This window comes from Capra hircus, chromosome 11, assembly GCF_001704415.2.
Source record: "Capra hircus breed San Clemente chromosome 11, ASM170441v1, whole genome shotgun sequence".
Taxonomy (NCBI): Eukaryota; Metazoa; Chordata; class Mammalia; order Artiodactyla; family Bovidae; genus Capra; species Capra hircus.
Window position 1 is genome coordinate 9,138,132 of NC_030818.1, and position 20,430 is coordinate 9,158,561.

At 52.3% G+C, this 20,430-nt stretch overlaps 1 protein-coding gene across 4 annotated transcripts in view; it reads right to left on the bottom strand.

Annotated features, from left to right (window-relative positions):
• FHL2 (four and a half LIM domains 2) overlaps positions 908–20,430 on the bottom strand; it is a 47,307-nt gene continuing 27,784 nt past the window's right edge. For all 4 annotated transcript variants that reach the window (XM_018054974.1, XM_018054972.1, XM_018054971.1 and 1 more), the window contains exons 2-6: positions 14,067–14,244; positions 7,695–7,869; positions 2,964–3,133; positions 2,080–2,266; positions 908–1,518 (exon numbers count right to left, since the gene is read on the bottom strand). In XM_018054974.1, the coding sequence (XP_017910463.1) occupies positions 1,367–1,518; positions 2,080–2,266; positions 2,964–3,133; positions 7,695–7,869; positions 14,067–14,222 (840 nt within the window). In that variant the 5' untranslated portion in view covers positions 14,223–14,244 and the 3' untranslated portion in view covers positions 908–1,366. The remainder of the gene's footprint in view (positions 1,519–2,079; positions 2,267–2,963; positions 3,134–7,694; positions 7,870–14,066; positions 14,245–20,430) is intronic.

The window sequence follows — 20,430 nt, forward strand, 5'->3', positions numbered from 1 at the left end:
AATCACGTGCTCACGCTTGGACCCATGCTACAGCTGTGGGAAAAGCCCACTGGAGAACCGTCCCAGCCAGCAGTCAGTGTGCCCGCAGACCCCTGACTGTGGGTCACCCTTCTCCACTGCCAGATGAGACCAGCAGCGGCAGCTGACTTGGAATCATGAGGAGCAGAAAGTGTTGGGGTCTTTGCTCCCAGTCCTGGATAACTCAGACACCAGCTAGGTGCAGAGTGGGGTCCTGCAGAGTGGACAGGGTCTCATGGCAGAAAGGCCGCTGTGGCTCAGATCAGTGAGAGCAGGGAGCCTATTATGAAATTACCCAGGAACCAGGGGTGGAGTTGGGCAGGGGCCAGAAAACCTAGGACTTACACAGCCGTGTAGGAATTAGGATTTGATTCTAAGAGTTAACTAGAAGCCGTTAACTGTGTCCAGCCTTAACTAAACATTCAGTTTAATCAAAGGACAGAAATAAGACTAGTTCAGTAAGTACGTAATAGCTCTGTACATTTTTTCTAGTAAAAATTATTGATCTTTTTTAAGCATATTTGAACTTTAATATATATATATGCTAACAATTAAAGCTTTTGTTGTTGCTGTTTGGTTGCTAAGTTCTGTCTCTTTGCAACCCTGTAGCCTGCCAGGCTCCCATGCATGGGATTTCCTAGGTAATAATACAGGAGGGGGTTACCATTTCTTCCTCCAGGGGATCTTCCCCACCCAGGCATTGAACAGGCATTGAACCTGCATGGCATGCCGAATCTCAGTTCCCTGAGCAGGGATTGAATCCATGGCCCCTGGAAAGGGGATGTGGAAGCACAGAGTCTTAACCAGTGACTGTCAGGGAAGTCCCATAAAGTGTTGTTTATACTCAGAACCTGCATGTTTCATCACCAGATCACACACTGCTCCTGGCAAGATTTTGCCCTGGATACCTTTATTGTAAGCCATGTCACCTTGCTTGCAGCCCCACACGACAGGAAGTTACACCGGAAGTGCCAACTCATCACCTTACCATAGTTAAGAAACGGTCAAGTTTGTGACAAACTGATTGTACTTAAATACGCGTGAAAGAAACGTTTATAAAGATATCACTCAAAGGATTTTTACACTCGGATTGGTCTCGCTTGATTACAGAAAGTCAAAACCCTTTCCTGCCTAAGGTTCCCATGAGTTTTCTCCTTCGCAAGCACAGAGTGTGGAGTAAAGGACTTGAACAGGTGAGTATCGCTGAGAAGCGCAGAGGAAAGCTCCGCTGTGGCCAGGGGACCGGGTTGCAGCATTGCCTGGTGCAGGCGGAGGAAGCAAACAGCATCTGCGTGCAGCGCAAGCAGGGACCTGGGTGGGTGGGGGAGTCAGAGTAGTGGGGGGCCGCTCAGATGTCCTTCCCGCAGTCGGGGCACAGGATGTCATCCCTCTCCGTGAGGAAGCCTCGCCCCACCAGCGACAGCGAGCACTTCTTGCAGTTGAAGCAGTCGTTATGCCACTGCCGCTCCTCGAAGGAGATGTACTTGGTGCCGCCCAGTCCTGCGGAGGCAGGAAGAAGACATGGATGAAGGTGGAGAGGGAGCCGGGCGGCCTGGCTCCTGCACTGTGGACAGTGTGGACCTCTTACAACCTGGAGGGGCTGGGCTCCACGTTTAAATCAGACTCCATGCTCAGGTTGGGGCGCTCCTGAGCCTCAGAAAAGTACGAGGGGCTCAGCACTACATGGTCGAACTCATCGTGAGGCTCCTGCTGTGTGTGTGTATCCCTCCTACTGTGCATCTGGGAACTGATTTCTGTTACTCCTTCACTGCGCACCTCAGGTCTGGTGCTCAGAAGTTTCTCGATGTAAAGAGTGCGGGAGAACAGAGGTGGAATGTGGCGTCACGGAGGAGACGCTGTGTGGGCCGGGGTGGAGGGATGGACTCTCCTGCACAGGGTGGTGGAAGCTGAGAGCGGATTAGGAGGATGTGTGCAGAAAAAACTATCCTTTACTGGAGCAATAGGACCTTGTTTCAGTCTAAACACAGGCCCGGTTGCAAGCTAACACCGGACACCTGCGGGGAGGGGTAGGGGTGATGCAAGCCTGGATGGGACACTCACCGCTGATGGGGTTGGCACAGCCGGCACACTTCTTGGCGTACAGGTCGCAGAAGCAGCCCAGGCAGTAGGCGAACTCGTCGCGGGACGTGAAGCGCTGGCCCGACAGCGGCTTCTTGCAGGCGGTGCACACAAAGCACTCGCGGTGCCAGGGCTGCTCCCGGTACGTGACGCCCCCGGTGGTGATGGGCTGCAGGTAGAGGGGCCTCAGCTCCCGCGGCACCCACACCTCTGGAGGACGCGTGGTCCTCGCCCCAGACACGCTCTCCAGACGGAAGGGCACCCCCGCCACCCCCGCCCCAAGCTGCCTGCCCTCCACCGCAGACCCGGCTCCTGGTCTGTGACCAGGGTACCAGTGTATCTGCCCGGGAAAGCGCCGCCTCCTGGCTGGCAGGAGGGCAAAGCCGGAGACTGCATCTCCGGCTAGGATGCATGTCACCAGCTGTCCTCGGCAGCCCCGCCCCTCGGCCGCACCACCTGAGGGCAGGTCTCTGAGCATCTCTCTACTTCCAGGGGCACCTCCTTCAACAGTCTGTTCAGCTACTCCCGCGTTAGAAGGAAGAGCCTTAACAGACACCTGGGGTCAGCACCACCGTGGAACCGGCTTCTTGGAAGGCGTGGGAAATGAGCCCAGGGCCTGCCTCCCTACTGTGTCTAGTGGTGTTAGGACACAGCCCTGGACAGTATGATGAGGGGTCTGCTTCCACCCCCGGCTCCCCCCCCCCAACCCCAAGACCTTTCCAGTTTCCTTGTTTCCTCCCTGGCCCGGTCCAGGACTGGTTTCTCATTTATTCAAGGAGAGCGGTGAGCAGAGAGACCTTGGGGACGGGAGGATGCTGTTTAGGAAAGGACACCAGACAGGCACAGGCCGGGTGAGTAAGAGGTACCTTCTTGCACTGCACGCACTGCAGGGCATACTGCCTCTCATAGCAGGGCACGCAGAAGTTCTCGCTGTCCTTCGGGATGAAGCTCTTGGTTCCGATGGGCTGCTGGCAGCGGTGGCAGATGAAGCAGGCCTCGTGCCAGCTGCTGCCCTTGTACTCCATCTTGCGGGTGCCTGACAGGGGTCAAGGAGACAGCAGAGTCATTACTGACCACCTGGGAGGCCCAGTGATGGACGCTGAGAACCTGCCGCCCTCCAGTCCTGGGACCCGCATAGTCACTCCAGCTCGGAAGGCTCGCCTCTCAACCAGCACCTTTCCTATTTAGTCAGTTCACAGCCACACACCTGGCCCCTGGAACAGAATCTGCACATAGTCGATACGTGTTGAACAGGACGATTATGAACATTAAGTGGAAAAAACACTTGTCTCTCAGCTTGTGAAATATTGACAGACACCTGGCACAGCTCAGATTCATCCTTGGGGAACATGAATCTGAAGCAGGGGGGCCAGAGGATGAACAACCATCTGGTTCCCAGCGGGTGGAAACTGGCGGGTGTAAGTGACCTATAGTCTAATGCCCGCTTCAGGGAGGAGCCTTAGTGTCTCTCACATGACGCAGCCAGCCACGTAGACTGAGCTGTGATGAATCTTAGTGGTTAAAACCCACCTGCCTCACTTGTACTTCCATTGAACAGTTTTCTGATCTTAACTCATGATATTCCATTTCATTCCGGAAAAAGTGCCATCAGCTGAGAGGTTTACATTACTTCTCAAGCAGGCCAGAAATCGAGAAAATGCTGTTGGTTCACCCCTCCCCCACCACCAGGCTTGATTCACAGCAGGGAGGGCTGTATTTGTTTGGACTTCTTTCCTATATTTGCCAAAAAAAGGAGCATGTGTCTGTTTACAGAAAGAGATGGTTTAAGTAAGAGAAACGTGTATGCGAGCTCCCTTTGTGAAGTACTACAGAATTTGCAGGCTCCCCAGGTGGGGCTAATGGTAAAGAACCGCTTCCCAATGCAGGAGACACTGAGGTTTGATCCTTGGGTCGGGAAGATCCCCTGGAAGAGGAAATGGCAGCCCACTCTAGTATTCTTGCCTGGAGAATCCCCAGGGACAGAGGAGCCTGGTGGCCTACAGTCCATGAGGTCACGAAGAGTTGGGCATGACTGAAGCGACTTAGCAAGCACTTAGCATGCACGCAAGGAAGGGAGAAGGAGCTTCTTGGGTGAAGAAACAGAAGGGTTCCTGATCCTTGGGCAGCTCAGGGGCAGACCGGACTCCGCAGGTCATCACCAAGGTCCTCCCAGACACAGCCGCAACCCACCCGCTGGCTCACCCTCACCCATGGCCGCAGCTCTGTGGCTCTCTCCTCTCTGGCCACCCGCTGGGCTCACCTGAAGGACGGCGCCTACAGACAGAATACATGAGCCAGACTGAACTCAGATCAGGGAGCAAGGAGGGAGGCGGCTCTGGAGCTGGAGGCAGGATGTGGGCGCTTCGTGTTGGGACCCAGGCATTGGGTAACTAGTTTTTAGCACTAACACTGAAATGACACGGTCGAAATGACAGGCAATGGGCCAAACTAGCTGGTTGGAAAGGAGCCGAGCATCACTCCAGAATCATGGCCTGCTTGTTTTAGCATTTTTTTCAGGATCACTTTCTCAGCTTCCTGGCCTTTTAGACCCCAGGCACCACCTCCCAGAGAGAGTACAAAACACTCAGAGTGTGTGTGCAGGGGGTAGGGAGCAAATGGTGATCTTCAAAACTATGTGATTAAATTGTGAGGCAATGAATCCTGAAAATGGCAAAAATTACATCAAGCAATTATGTTTCAGGTAAAAATGATGGAAGGACTTTGCTGTAAATTCTACAACCAAAATCTCCTTTGGTCTCTGGGATTTTAATTTCCCATGTACACCTCTGACACTGGTTCTTTTAACCTCTGACCTTCCCTCTGATCACTCAGCCCAGACACCAAAGAATTTGTCCATAAATACCCGATGACCGTGAGTCTCACTAAAGCCCCCAAACCAGACCACACATGCCTTCTGCATGTTCAGAATGAGCCTTCTGTCCACCCCGGAGCTCAGGGAGATGTCGAGTCCTAGGTCCCAGGTCCCACCCAGGTTGGGTATCCTCAGACCTGGTGCAGACCTTGTGGGCCTTGTGCAGAGTCACCAGCAGGGGGCGGCAAAGCTCCTCCTAAGAACCTGCAGATGAGGAGCCGGGGGACAGAGTCCACCTCCTGGAGGAAGGGCTGTCTTTCTGATTCAAAGGAGCAAGTGAGGAATCTGAAAACCGGTGAAGGCCTGGCAACAGCGTGAGGCTACCTGGAGGCCTCGAGCCAGGGCTCAGCATCCCTGCGTGGGCTAGGGAGGGAGCCTCATACCTCGGGTTGGTGACTCACAGCTGTGGGTGCTGAGTGGGGACGCCTGCAGAAGCCGCGCTGCCCGTCTGCATTGCTCTCATCTTGGTTGGGTTGTAGCACTTTTGAAAATCAAACCACGGAAGGAAGCTAGCGCTCTGATCTAGTTTTGTGGGTTTTTTCTGTTTGGTTTCAAGTGTCTAGTACTTGTTTTATTTTTGCAGGCCTTTTTGGGCACACCACCTCTGATGCCCGGTCCATTTCCTCTGCCAGATGTGCCCTCCACTGACTACTCCATCCGCTGAAATCAGGTCGACCTTGAGACTGCTCAAAGGTCACGTCCCCAAGGGCCCCTTTGCTGGCTGCCCTGCTCTGACTTAGTGCCTCCATCACAGTAGACACCAGCCAAGCTTCTCCTAAAAACCCCAACAGCAGAGATGGTGAGATGCATGTCCCTGGGGAGAAAGCGGGGCGGGGGGAGGGGCAGCAGTCCTCAGAGACCAGCCTGCCAGAATCAAGAATCGTCTTCGTGGCCCCAGGAATTTTAGGAAAAATTCACCTCTTACTCTAAGGTATATTCGTCTTTGTCAAAACAGCAGTGAACATTTTTCTCCCCAGTCTGGACCGCTGCCCTGGAAAGCTGTGTCTTTCCCCACACGCTTGGCCCTGGCTCGGTGCCCGGCGGCTGGGCATCCCTGGGTCAGTCTCCTTGCAGTCAGGAGTCTGACTCTAAATGATCCCTGCAGCCTAAGTTCTCTGTGTGTGTCGGCGCAACCCCAGCTGCTGTGTGGACTAGCATGACTCTGCAGGGCACCTAGGTTTCTACAAGCTGACATTCATTCTACTGAAACTGAAAATTCAAAACCCCTCATTGAACTTCATCCTGCACATCTTATCAGTGTGTTCATGGATACAGAACATTTTAAAAATCACTTTTAAGGGGCATGACTTTATGTTTGGTTCCATTCACCAATGTAGTAAAGTCCTTTAAAAGGACACTTAGAATTTAAAGATCCCGATGCTGGAAAAGATTGCAGGCAAGTGGAGAAGGGGGCGATAGAGGATGAAATGGTTGGATGTCATCACCGAGTTAATGGACATGAGTCTGAGCAAACTCCGGGAGATGGTGAAGGACAGAGAGGCCTGGCGTGCTGCAGTCCATGGGGTTGCAAAGAGTCAGACAGGACTCAGCGAATGAACAACAAAATTTAATGTATTTGATATTCCTTCTACTTCGATGCCAAGGAGGACCTTGGCAAACTGGACCTCAAGTTCTTAAGTAATTGTCGATGAAGTGAGCTAAATATATACAGTGGACAGATAATGATGGACAAACGTGGACTGTTATTCATAGCCTCAAAAACTAAGGTATCTTAACTGTCAAAAACATTCACGGATTAAGAAAATCCCCGTATAAAACCACGAACCTAAATCACTCAATTGCACACTTTTAGTTAGAATAAAAAAATTAATTTACTCTTGAGACCAATTTTTTTTCTAAACTTCACTCATGCGTTATCAGATTATTTAACACAATATTACTGCTCTGGGTTGGATTGTCTTAATAAGTGTGCCCTTAATTCTAAAGCTTCTCAGGACTGAAGGAAGCACATCCTCTAAGAAGCCATCGTGAGGACAGATACTTTCTTGAGCAATTTGAGGGCTCCCCAGGCAGCAGCATCCAGCTTCCCAAGAGCTGGGGACCTAGACCTGTGCCCTGCTCCCACCACCCTGAGCCTGGTTTGGGGGCCACACCCCAGAAGACAGTCAAAGGACAGAGCCTTCTCTTGATTTTATATGGCTCTCTGGCAGAGAAGCCGGATTAACGAGGTCTCAGGTGGGATCGGCTGAAATTCCAGTTTACCTGGGAGTCCTGTATTTTATGCGCTAAGTCTGGCAAGGTTACTGTCCAGTTGCCCCTTACTGGTCATACAGAGAACATCACTGACCCTCTGTGGCCAATGAACTATCCAGGGTCCAGATCTTAGATTCTTCTTGCTCTTGTTTTGTGTGTCTTAACAAGATCATTTTTTAAATACTGTGTTGAAAAATTTCACATAGCATTTTTGTCCATTCTATTCTTTAAAAGAAGATTCCTCTCCCATAAAGCAAAGATTCCTCCTCCCCTCTCCCAACCAAAAGCAAGGGATACAGTCCCATCCGCCCCCATCAACAGACAGGTCACTCATCACTGGCCACTAGGCCCAGCTGCGGTCAAGTCTGCCAGGATGTCACCCGCACGGCGCGCAGCACCCAGCTCCAGGTCCAGCACGAGTGTGCGGGGTGGAGGGGGGCGTGGGGAGGGACTGGGGGGTTAGGGCCTGGGGACTTCGCGCGTGTGCGAAAGGCGGGATCACGGCGCCCACCTGGCATGATGCCCTTCTTGCACTCCTGGCATCGCGACGAGTACTCTTGCGAGTAGCAGTCAGTGCAGAGCAGCTGGTCCTCCTTGGCAGCGAACGGCTTGTCCACGAGGGAGCCCCGACACCGCGAGCAACGGAAACAGGCCTCGTGCCAGTGCCGGTCCTTGTAGGACAAGTCCTGCAGACCCGGGGCAGAGAGGCAGAGAGGTGAGAGGGGCCGGGGCAGGGAGGTGGAGCTCGAGGGGCTGGAACGGTCGGGTGGGGTGCGGAGCCACTCTTAGAAGCTTCTGAAAAACAGGTGCTTTTCCCTGGGAACTCTCTGTAAGAAAGAGAAGCTGCAATGAAACTCATCAGTGCTTCTGCTGGACACACAGACCTTGGGGGTCCACTGGCCACAAGCACACGGGACAAACCCAGCCATGCCCGAGGGGGTGGTTGTGATTCCCAGGGGAGGGAGGATGGGCTGAGGGAACCTCAGAGACAGAGCCTGGGGTGGGGCCCCTGGGTCAACCTGGAGAAGGCGAGTAGAACACTTCCAGGAAGTGCTACCAGCTGAACATCAAAGACCAGAGGATGTGTGAGCTGGGCAGAAAAAGGGCAGAAACCAGGAGGGCCAGCCTGAGGGGCGCCAGCTGGGAGAGTTCCCACCGGGCTGGACCAGGAGGCCAGATGAATGTACCCAGGTGAGTGCCGTTCAGCTCTGTCTTTGTTGAGGATTTGAATAAAGTCCTGTCCACTGAGGACAGTAATCAGCCTAATTAAAGATGAGTGGGGGTTTGGATCACGTGATCACTGTTGTAATGCTGATTATGGAATAAATGCATTTAACAATTTTTTCTTTTTGGTATGGAAAACAGTATAGCAGGCAGTTCCTCAAAAAATTAAACAGAGAATTACCCCATGACCAGCAATTCCACTTCTGGGTAGATGTCCCAAGAATTGAAAGTGGGAATCTGTGGATCCAGATTCATAGAAGCCAAAAGGTGGAAGTCACTAAAGTGTCCATCACGGAGTGGACAGACAGTGATGGACAAACGTGGACCGTTATTCACAGCCTCAAAAATGAAAGAAATTCTGACACACACTGCGTGCGTGTGCTAAGCTGACTCTTCGCACCACCATGGACTGCAGCCCACCAGGCTCCTCTGACCATGGGATTTCCCAGGCAAGAATACTGGAGTGGGTTGCCATTCCTTTTTCCAGGGAATCTTCCTGACCCCAGGGATCAAACCTGGGTCTCCTGTATTGCAGGCAGATTCTCTACCAACTGAGCCACTAAGAAAGCCCCCTTGACACTAGAAAGTTCTCTAAATCTGATACTACACCCCGTCCTGATTAGATCCTCCGGAGGGAGGTCCAGCTCCTGGCCTCCACCCTCCTGAGGCTGTTGGTCATTTGGTCGCTCACTGTCCCGAGTCCCACATCCTGCATTCAAGGGAGGGACTGATCACACCCTGGCTATGGCATGGCCCTCCAGGCTGGTGACAGCAGCTGCCTAGAACCCTCAGCGCCACCCCCATCCCACACCCACTCCAGGGGGCTGGTCACCATCCTGCCGAGATTCCTGCTGAGCTGAGTCACCGGCCATCCCTTCCCTGGGGCATCCTCACCCCCCTGCACAGCTGCTCCCTGTCTGCTGTCTCTTGCACACGCACACACGCACACGCACACACATGTGTTTCCGCATTAACATACAACAGCCCTGAACTGTTCATTCAAAGACATTTGATAATTCTTCAACCTTCTGACAAAAATGTTTTTCTGAAGATAAATACCAATCTACACCCACACTCTCAGGAGCCATGGTGAGTCACAACTCTCTCTGAACAAGCTGGCATCACCATCAGTGGGGCGGGGAGGGGGTGGGCTGAGGCGGGACGACAGCTCACCCACCCTGTTCCAGGTGCCATCGGCGGCGGTGGCCACCCCAGGCCGAGGAAACCTGGCGTGCAGGCAGGTGGGGAACCTCAAGCCATGCCCTGCACACCTGCCACGCCACTCGAGCCCCTGGGGACCCTGGGAGCACGTGTCTAAAATGCCTAGTGTATTTCACCCCAGCGATTAAACCTGAAGGCTCCAGACTTGAGTCCTGGCTCTGCCACACACCTGCTGCATGGTGGTGACAGTAACCTGACCCCTTCCAGCCTCAGATGCCACCGGGGAAGCAGAGATGATGGTGAAGAATCGACCACAGTCCTGGCACATTGTAACTGCTCAGCTAACATTGGTCTTTGATCCCAGCTCATGGTGACATCAGGTGCCCCGAAGCATCACTTACTCATGAGACCAAGATGGATTCCATGCCCTCCTCTAAGAGCTCCAGGCTCCTGGGCTCAATCACTCTACCTGTACAGCGCTTTCAGCCTCCACGGCCCTTCTAACTCTAAAATTCCCTTAATCCCCTCTTGTTTTGAACCACACAATGACACCACGGAATAAGGTTTTATTCCTATTTTATAGGTGAGCAAGTTTAACAGAATGACGCTAAGATGCTGTGAACCCAGTCCCCTGCATCCCTCTTCCTGGTCTGCATCTGGCAGGGCATAGACCTTTACCTGGCCCGGCAGCATCTTTACAAGCAGGCCCCAGCATGTTCACCCAGACTCACCTTCTGCCCCAGCCCCCTCTCTGCTATGCTCCCCTCTCCCCTGCCCATACCCTGGCTTGCGCTGTCCTGGCCTCTGAAGGCCCCCATCCCCCTTGGCTATGAGGCCCGGCTAGGACACCAGTTGCTCGGTGATGCCTGTGTGGCCACGAGTGATGCTGGCCCTGCGGGCCTGGGTACCACCCCCATGGGCACGCCTGGAAGAGCCACACCCTGCAGCTTGCTCGGGCGCTTGTGAAGCCCCATCTGAGGCCGTGCTGTCAGCTCTCCTGGGAGTCCTCCTTCTCTCGTGCCGTCCTTACGTGTCAGTCTGAGTCAAGTTGATACTTCACGCCCCCACCTCCTCTGGGACTCTCTTCTGTGGAAAAGTCCACACTGTGTGGGCGCCAAGGTGGGAAAAGGCCACTGACTTTGCTGGCTCGAGGCTCGTGGGGCTGGACTGGAAGTTGGCACAGAAAGGCCAAGGCATCTGGTCTGCTTAGGTGATCTGACCTGGTGCCTGAATTAGGCTGACGCCTGCTCTAAACGTGTGTATGTAAACTGGGCTCTGAGTGACTCTTCTCACCGCTGGCATTTACTTCTCCAAATGGAGTTTCAGTCTTGTAGTACTGAGCTAGTCTTGTCTTGCTGAATTCTGTTGTGTGTCGAGCCTACCGGGTGGTCCCCAGAGACACCACAGAGGTTCAAGGCTAAGAAGTAGGGGCTCGCTGACTAACTTTCAAGAACTTTGAAACATCCTAGAAAATGCCCCTGTTTTAAGGTTCTCTAGAGAGAGAGCACATGAAGGGGCGAAAAAGAAAGGAAAAAAAAAAAAAAATCTTCAACACATCCCAGAAAAACTAGCAAGGTAATCTTGTGCACACAGAAAGTCATAAATTGCTGTAAAATGTTTGATAAACAATGTGAGATTAGGCGCAAACACTTCCTTTCTGATTTTCCATTTCAGAGACACTCCTAATGTGGGAAGGGCTTGTGGCTTTGCTCTGCCCTTGTTGAGGCCTCTGCTGAGCCGTGGGTGGAGTCAGTGGCCTGGAGGGACCCTGCACCCCCCAGTTAATGGGGGCGGCCCAGGGCAGCGGGGTCCCTCGCCGTCCTCTGCCCCCCGTCTGTCTTTCCCGGGCTGGGGGAAGCTTAGCTGCTGATTCCCGAGCCACCCAGTCCTCAGACCCACAGGACCCCGCCATGTCGGGGGGTGTGCCACGCCACTAGGCGCAGCGCTTTGCAAAGATGTTCCCTGCTTTGCGGCAGTCAGGCTGCCGCATTCCCATCCGTATGGTCCTTCAAATCCTTGAAGAAAGACTCTGGCAGAGACCCTGCCACTTACCCTGTTGCCAGGCTCGGGGTTCGCTTCCTGAAAGACAGGCACGTTTCTCCTGACCTCACTTTCTCCACAAAGCAAACTTTTGCAATTATTTCCGAAAGCCAAGAAAACGGTTCCAAGTATTCAAAACCCCACATGCCGAGGTCTAACTGCAAGTTCACTTCTTTGTTTCCTTCCCAAATGCACAGAATCCCATGCTGAGACTCCACAGTGGACTGGTATCCGGGGTGAAAAGTTCAGCATGATTGCCTGAACAGCAGTCTTGACTCTGCAGCAGTCTTGTTGATTTTGGCCGCTTTGGGGGGATTTTTGTTTATTTACTCATAAAGCATGTGCGGAAGGATAAGTAGTTTCAAGGGTCTGTCCACTAAATCATACTGAAGAAACGATCAGTGACTTGAGTTTTGTTTTCACTTTAGCTCCCAGCCAAGGATGACCAGCCCCAAATCTCCAAAACATCTCCTTCAAACCAGAGCTGATAAGTCAGAAAAAGACAAATATCGTATATGAATGCATATAGGTGGAATCTAGAAAGAGGGCACTGACGGACCTATTTGCAGGACCGGAGTAAAGACGCAGATGTAGAAAGCAGATTTGTGGACACGGAGTGCGGAAAAGGAGGGCGGGGTGAACTGGGAGATTGGGATTGAGGTATACACAGGAGCACGTGTGAAACAGACAGCTAGTGGGAAGGTGCTGCACGGCACAGGGAGCAGGGAGCAGGATGTGGAAGGTGGGAGGGAGGCTCAAGAGGGAGGGGATATATGCACACATATAGCTGGCTCACTTCCCTTGTACACAGAAACCAACACAACACCATAAAGCAGCTCCAAAAGATCCCCCAAACCCAGAGCTGGTCTTTGTCAGAATGATACCTGAAACGCTCACCTACTTACGTCTTTCCCAGGGAGAGCCTTTAGAAAATAAGTTTTTCTCTGCCTATTAGTTCTCCCTCAAAGCAGACATCCTTATTGATGTTTCTCTAGTGAGAACTGAGAAGCTGAAGCTTTAAGAGGCCTGGGGAGGGACTGAGCTGCAGAAAGATTAGGGGTGCCGTCGGCAGAGAAGAGGGGACTGGTACATACCACCAGCACCTGCTTTCTGGGTTCCCCAGGTCACACTAGCGGTAAAGAACCCACCTGCCCACGCAGGAGACATAAGAGACTCGGGTTTGATCCCTGGGTTGGAAAGATCCCCTGGAGAAGGAAATGCCAACACACTCCAGTATCCTTGCCTGGGAAATCCCATGGACAGGGGGTCTGGCGGGCTACCGTCCATGGAGTCGCAAAGAGTCAGACATGACTGAGCACGCACATGCAGCTGCTCTTTAGAACTCTGGCTGCTTTGTAGCTGCACATGTGAGAACCCATGACCCAGGCTTCCTTGTCGTAGCTCCATTTTGTAAACACGTAGACGGGCACTGAGGGAGTCAAGACATGGGCCTGAGATCACACAGCCAGTGAGACACAGAGCCAGACTGGAACAGGGCAACTCAGTGTCCGAGCTCTCCCACTTGGCCTGGAGATGGATGCGGAGGGACTCAGACACACATCCCCCCAAGAGATGGAGGTCGGAGGGCCGGCACCTTTCAGGTGAGCAAGACCAGCTGCCTTTGCTCCTGGTTGTAGCCAAAACTCTGGTTGTTTGAAGGGTGCCCATGTCCCTTCCTCTCAGAATCCACCCTGCTCCGGAGCCAGGACACGTGACTGCAGCTCAGGCTCCAGCGGCTGGCATCCCACGCCCTTTGTCTCTGCTCAAGGCAAAGTCTGCCTCCCCCCCCCAGATGGAAATCATTCCTAGACTGTTACTAAACACACAGAGACAGAAGCTGGTGTGCGACCAGCTGCTCACCGCCTGCCCTCGGAAGGATGAGATGCAAGATAGACCCAGGGCAAACGCGCAGTGGAGCCAGCCGCACCCGCTCAGCCAGCAGCTATACAAGCTGGCCCTCCCCGCTAAGACCAGAAGCTCCCCGGATGCCCCAGGGCAGGCAGAGCCTCTGAAACCCTCCACCCAAGAGGCGGGCGCCGTGTCACCCGCACCACACTCTCTTCGCAAATATTGACCTCGCACACCTGCCCTGTGAGTCAGCCCGGGAGGAGAGCTGGGAGCCTCAGGGGAGCAAGGGATTGGGCGGCAGGTGTCTGGTTAGATAAGGATGCTGACCTGGGGCCATCAGAAGTGTACCCGGGAGCGCACACGTCCTGGAAAGCCCTGAGCAGGCGCGACTGGGAGGGGGCAGAGACCAAGCCTGCAGGGGCAGGCTAGGAAGGGCTCATGCAGGGTCCCAGCCCAGCAGAATGGGGCTCAGGAGTGTTCAAGGTGATGGGAACCAGGACTTGAGTGCAAACTATGCAGAGAAACATGCGGAGCCAATGTGGGGTCCAGGGAAGCCAGGCGGTAAGGGAGGATGTGGGGAGCACCGCGGGACCCCCAGGGGCCAGGGTACCTTGCAGTCACAGCCGATCAACTTCCCGCACTCCTCACAGGTGCTGGCGAACAGGGCCTCGAAGCAGGCCACACAGTAGGGCTGCTCCTCCCGAAGTACATACTTCCTGCCGAAGAGCGAGTCCTCGCAGTGGTGGCAGTCAAAGCGCTCGGTCATCTTGGCCCCGGATGCCCGTCACCTACCAGGGAGGAGAGGAGGACAGGTTCCAGTGAGCATTCACACGGCAGGACTGTCCCCCTCCATCACGGTCACCTTGACCATCACCTTTGCCATCGGTGGCTCGCCTCCTGGCTGAGCAATCGACACTCAACACTCACCCCTGAAACGCCTTGTCATTTTCAACGGTACTTTAAAAAAAAATTATTTGGGGGCAGTTCTGTGTCTGAGCGCATTCCGCTTCCTTAAAATTCCTAGTTCTTGGTGACCGTGTCAGAAAAACTGATCTTGATGTTGGACACAAGACAAGAGTTGGAGCCAGAGCCCTCTTCCCCCAGGAGGAGTGCCTGCCCCAGACAGGATGGAGCTGCACATCCCATCTCCCCCATCTCCCGCCCCCGAATAGCTCGGCAGGGATAGAAACAATATGCTCATGTCTATAAAAAGACTTTCCATGCGCTCCTCTATGATTCATGGATTTGAATAAGGAGCGACCACAGGAGCCAGGGGAGGGTCGTCGGAGCTGGAAACCTGAGGCCGAGGGGGCACACCTGGACGGGTGGCAGGAGGAAGCACACCCCCCGCCCCCGCACGAGAGGAGCCGTCCCTGCCCCCACTGGAGGCCGGGCAGCCAGCGATCAGGGTACAGGGGAAGGCTGGCTTCCAGGCACAGGGATTATCACGTAGGAAACTTGGTGACCGCAATCAACCGTCTCCCCAGGCGACACCTCGACTTGCATTTTTCCAGGATGAGTGTGGCGTGTGCATGAGCAGAACGGACTGGGTGGGGATAGAGGGAGGCAGGACTTCCCCTCCTCCTCCTTCTCCCATGCAGTTCCTGCACCAACATGTCAGAACCACCCCACAAAGAGCCCGTCTACCCTGGGAAGCCCAGGTGTGGAGAAACGCCTCCACGCCATTAGAAACACCATCCAGCTTCTTCAGAAATAGCTTTTCAGGTGGCAATATTTAATTGACTGAAAAGTGAAAAGCTTTATAAATGATTAAATCTGGAGACAGGTTGACCGTACAGTTCCTGAGGGATGTTTCACAAACTGATCAAACTCAATTCGATTTTCGGTCATCTCCACCCACTGAAGAGTGAAATTCCAAAATGATATCCTAAGGTGCAAATAAAATATTGCTGGCTGGTTTACGATAATAGTGAATTCCACCATGTTTATTAATTTCGTACTTTGTGTATACAAGATTCTGACGACTGTAAGCAAAGAAACGGACAACTTTCAGGCACCCATGCTTAGTGACTTCTGTGTTTATAGGACAGTCTTTTTTCCCGAAAGTATTAAACTCGCAGCTGGACACATGTGGCGAGATCCATCCCTCTAAATTGCTCTTCCTGGAGTTAAAGAAAACATTGCTGGGATATTCTTGAGATAACATCACAAGATGAGGCTCTGGAGTGTTTGATCTTTGTTCTGAAACCCAGTATATGAATATCATCTGTCCTAAGGCCATCTCAGGTTTCAGCTGCTAAGTTGGCAGAAGATGTGATGCTTTCCTGAAATCTCTGTTACTAGCCTTGAAAGTGGCCACCGTTCAGTTCATTGCAATTAAGCATCATCCTTCCAACCTATGGATTTTTCCACAGAGGCTACTATTTAACTGCGGAATCTTATTCCCAAAGCGGGTCACACAAATTTCATAATAATGACCTGAAGATTTGAAATGAGAACAAGGAAAGGAGATAGGGCTATAAAAAATAGAATTTTTAAATCTGGGAACAGCCCAGGAGATTACCTATTAATACAACTACCTTGTTTTACGGGCTTCCCTGGTGGCTCAGTGGTAAAGAATCTGCCTGCCAATGCAGGATACTGAGGGTTTGATCCCTAAGTTGGTAAGACCCCCTGGAGAGGAAAATGGCAACCCACTGCAGTATTTTTGCCTGGGAAATCCCATGGACAGAGGAGCCTACTGGGCTGCAGTCCACACGCTTACAAAGAATTGGATATGACAGCGACTAAACAACAGCCACCTCATTTTATGGACGGAAAAATGGGAAGCCGGGAACATTCATGGAAGCAGAAGACTATGTGAGCATTGGTTTCCAAACAGCCCTCTCACTTAGAGCAAAATAAACTTCCAGTCTACATGGAAGAGTGGTTCCACGCGGGTTTGGAAGAGCACAGGCCCTTCTGGGGGAAGGAGACAGGCTGTACCAGTAACCCACATCGAGAGCCATTCCTGTGCTCTGGAGCTATGAAAGGGGGCTCTGTTTCCTCCAGGGTATTGCCCCAACAATGCTTATATGCCTGGGATGTGCCTTCTGCCTCCTCAGGACTGTGACAGAAGTCACCTAAGACAGTGGACTGTGAGTACATGCAGGGCCCCACGGCGGATGAAGAGGGCTGAGGCAGCCCCAGCACAGCCCCCGTCACTGATCCTGACTTCCAGCAGGACGAGTGAAGTCCCCACCTGCCCTCCAGGTCCGATGGCCCCCACTTCTGCAGATTGTTTCAGGTGCTGGTGGGTCTCTCTCCTACCTCGCTCCTTATCTCCTCTAAGTCACAACAGCTTTATTGATCAGGACAGTGCTTCTGCTTAAACCAGCAGGTTGGGGCGGAAAGCAAGACCACCACTAATTAGAAGCAGAGCAGATGGACATGAATCTGAACCCATTTCCCGTGAGTTCCACAAAGCACAAGCCCTGAGTCTCAGAACAAGCAGCACATGAGCTCCTAAGCAATCTAAGAGTCTCCCTTCTCCTACAGAGTTTGAAACCAGTTCTTTAATCTAATGCTATCAAACAGAAAATGACACAATTGTGTATCCAAAGTTACACTATCAATCTTAAGCCTCTGTTTAATGGGAAAAAATTTAACCATAGTCTTGCATTAGACATCCCCTATAATTCCACTTTTAAATCTTATAAAATGCCTGATTTTTATTTATTTATTTGAATGGGGCTTTCCCTGGTGGCTCAGATGGTAAACAGTCTGCCTGCTATGCAGTAGACCTGGGTTTGACCCCTGGGTCAGGAAGATCCCCTGGAGAAGGGAATGGCTACCCCCTCCAGTATTCCTGCCTGGAAAATCCCATGGACAGAGGAGCCTGGCAGGCTACAGTCCAATCTTCTTAAGCCTCTGTTTAATGGGAAATTTTTAGCTACAGCCTTGCTTTAGATACCCCCTATAATTCCATTTTTAAATTTTATAAAATGACTTATTTTTATTTAATTAAAATTCTTTCTTTTTTTACTTAAAAAAAAAATTGGGGGGAGGGGTTGCACCACTCGGCATGTGGGATCTTATTCCCCAGACTAGGGATCGAACTCATGCCTCCTACATTGGAAGTGCAGAGTCTTAACCAGTGGACCGCCAGGGAAGTTCTAAAATGCTTGGTTATCCATTCATTGCAGAGGCATCAGCTGAGCTGGAACTGTGTGAGATGTTATCCAAAAAGCTGGAGCTACGAAGATGAGTAAGATACGGGACCTCCCAGAGGGAATTTGTGGTCTAGTGAGAAACGGATGCATGGTGTGTATCCAAGAGACTCAGTTCCACGCTCAGCACCCTGAGGGAAAGACCCGAGGGGTACCAGGGGAAGCGGGAGGAGCAGCCCCCGAGCCACCCATCCTGGGAAGGTGGACAGGCTTCCTAAGATGTTACCTGTGCCGGGAAAGAGTTACCCAGGTGATGATGCAGGCAGAGAGTGGAGGCTCAGGGATGGGAATCGGGGTGGGGTGAGCAGACACCCCAGGAAGGTGGGAGTGACTCGGGTCACTCCAGGAGCATTCAAGATGAAGCTGAAGAGATAGCCAGAGGCCAGGGGAAGGAGGGCCTGTGGCCATCACCCTGAACAGATTGGCCCCACAGGCAGTTAGCTGTAGCACCTGAACTCCTCAGCCTGCAGTGAATGAAGATTTACTGTGTGGAAGCCTGACTTCACTCTGTGGGGCTGGGGGAGACAAAACCAAGAGGCAGTGACTCTTTCAAAATGTTTTTGGGGTGTCCAAGGCCACTTCTGAATCATTTCCTCAAACAAAACCAGAACATCTTGTTTTGTTTTTTTCCTAATTGTGCACAACCTGCTTACCCTCGCCAAACCGCCACATCCCTCCCTGTGGGCTACCTGTCACTCAGACCATCGCCTGGGCACAGATGCTGAGAGCACAAAGCAGCAGCCAAGGAGACCCTGGGCCTCAGGGATGACTGCTGACTTGTTGTTCATGGACTGAACCCAGATCCCAGTGTCGAGGAGTTCTTACCCCTCCCCCAGGTTAAGTCATCCTCTGATGTCATCCCCCTTCGGCTCTGAACAAGCCGATCTTAGGGGACAGGTTTACAGATGTGGCTGCAGGCCCAGCCGACGGTGCTGGGAGTAGACAGTTCTGGGACAGCTGGCAGGCCCGGGGTGGTAGGAGGGAGAGTGCTTTGATCTGAGTCTCTCCACCTGTGCTGACTCAGGTGTGAGGATGCAGGTTCAGAGAGTGCATAGGGCTCCCCACAGAAAATGATGACTCTACAAGGTCCATAGGCTTGTGCATGGGAGCTATTTTATCTTCTCAGGTTTAAGAACTGTCAAAGTCTGGGGTGGGAGGGGGCGTGTGAGAGCCAGGACGAGAAGAAACACGAGAAGGAAAGGGAGGAGGAAAGGAGGTGGAGGAGGGAGGAAGGCATTTAGAGCCGGGAAGAACACGCCTCATTTTAAAAACTTTTCATTTTGTGTTGGGGTATAGCTGACCGACAATGATGTGATCGTTTCCAGTGAACAGTGAAGTAACAGAAATGTGATCCAAAAGGATACACACAACCCGCTGTTCACTGCAGCGCTGTTTACAACAGCCAAGACATGGAAGCAACCTAAATATCCACTGACAGAGAAACGGACAAAGACGTGGTACATATACACAACGGAGTATTATCCAGCCGTTAAAAAGAATGAAGCAATGCCACCTGCAGCAACATGGATGGGCCTAGAGATTATCACACTGAGTGAAGTAAGTCAGACAGAGAAGCAGAAATATGGTGTGACGTACCTTATACGTGGAATCTAAAAAGAAATGATACCATTGGAGTTACAAAACAGAAACAGACTCACGGGCTTAGAGAAGAAACTTATGGTTGCGGGAGTGGGGAAGGATGCAGGGAAGGGACAGTTAGGGAGTTTGGGATGGAAGAGCACACACTGCTATATTTAAGATGGATAACCAACAAGGACCTACTAGAGAGCGCAGGGAATTCTGCTCAATGTTATGTGGCAGCCTGGACGGGAGGGGAGATTGGGGGAGAATGGATTCATGTATATGTGTGGCTGAGTCCCTTTGCATTTTTTTTTTCCCAGAAACGTTTCCTAGGAATCAGGAGAGGGGCAGAGTTCCAGAGTTCCTGGCTTGTCCTTCCTAAACAGTGGGCCTTCCATGTAGCCTTCTCTTCAGTACTCGCCTTGCCAACTAAGCACCTCAACCTGACTCCAGAGATGCCATGTGCCTCCAGCCCCACAATGCCCGTGCGTCCTGATGAGACTGGTCTAACAGCCTTGATTCCTCCCAAGAAATCTGCAAACATCCCCAGAGCCGTCCCACAACCTGCGACGCGGCCTCAGCAAGTCAGTCCTGACGAGTCCCCGGCCCAGCTTTCACTGACAGCCAGGTTCCAGGTGGGAGCTGCCATTGCTTACCAGCATCTGGAGCTTTCTAGGGAGGATTAAGAAAACCAGTCTGCGGGATGTGGGCTCTTTTAAGGAATATATTTGAAAATGCAATGTTTTCCTGACACCACAGGATGCTGACTGCCTGTGTACCTCCCACCCCTCAACCCTAAGCCCTGCAAGGGTGTCACCAGGTGACAAACGGGTCCAGCACTTCGGGGACACATGGAGAATGAATGAATGGACACGCAATGGGTGGTGGGTGAACACGTATATCCCAGAGCACAAACATGTGGGCAATATCCCCAGAGGAAACGAGGCCTGTGTTATGTGAACAACCCACTTTGCATAGCAAACCCCAGATGTAATGTGGTTTGGCATCTGACACCGTTACAATTTCTAAAGCAACAGATTTAAGCTTCGTTCTTTCTTCTCCGCCTCTGGTCTCGTCCCTCTTCCAGATAAACTGCTGCTTCCTCAGCGGGTAAAACTGTTCTTCTTGTGTTTGGATCCACACCCATGTGAGCACACAGCTGCATGGCCCCCGAATGAGGCTAGTCAGGTCAAGAAGCCCACATCACGCCAGGAGATGCCCCCA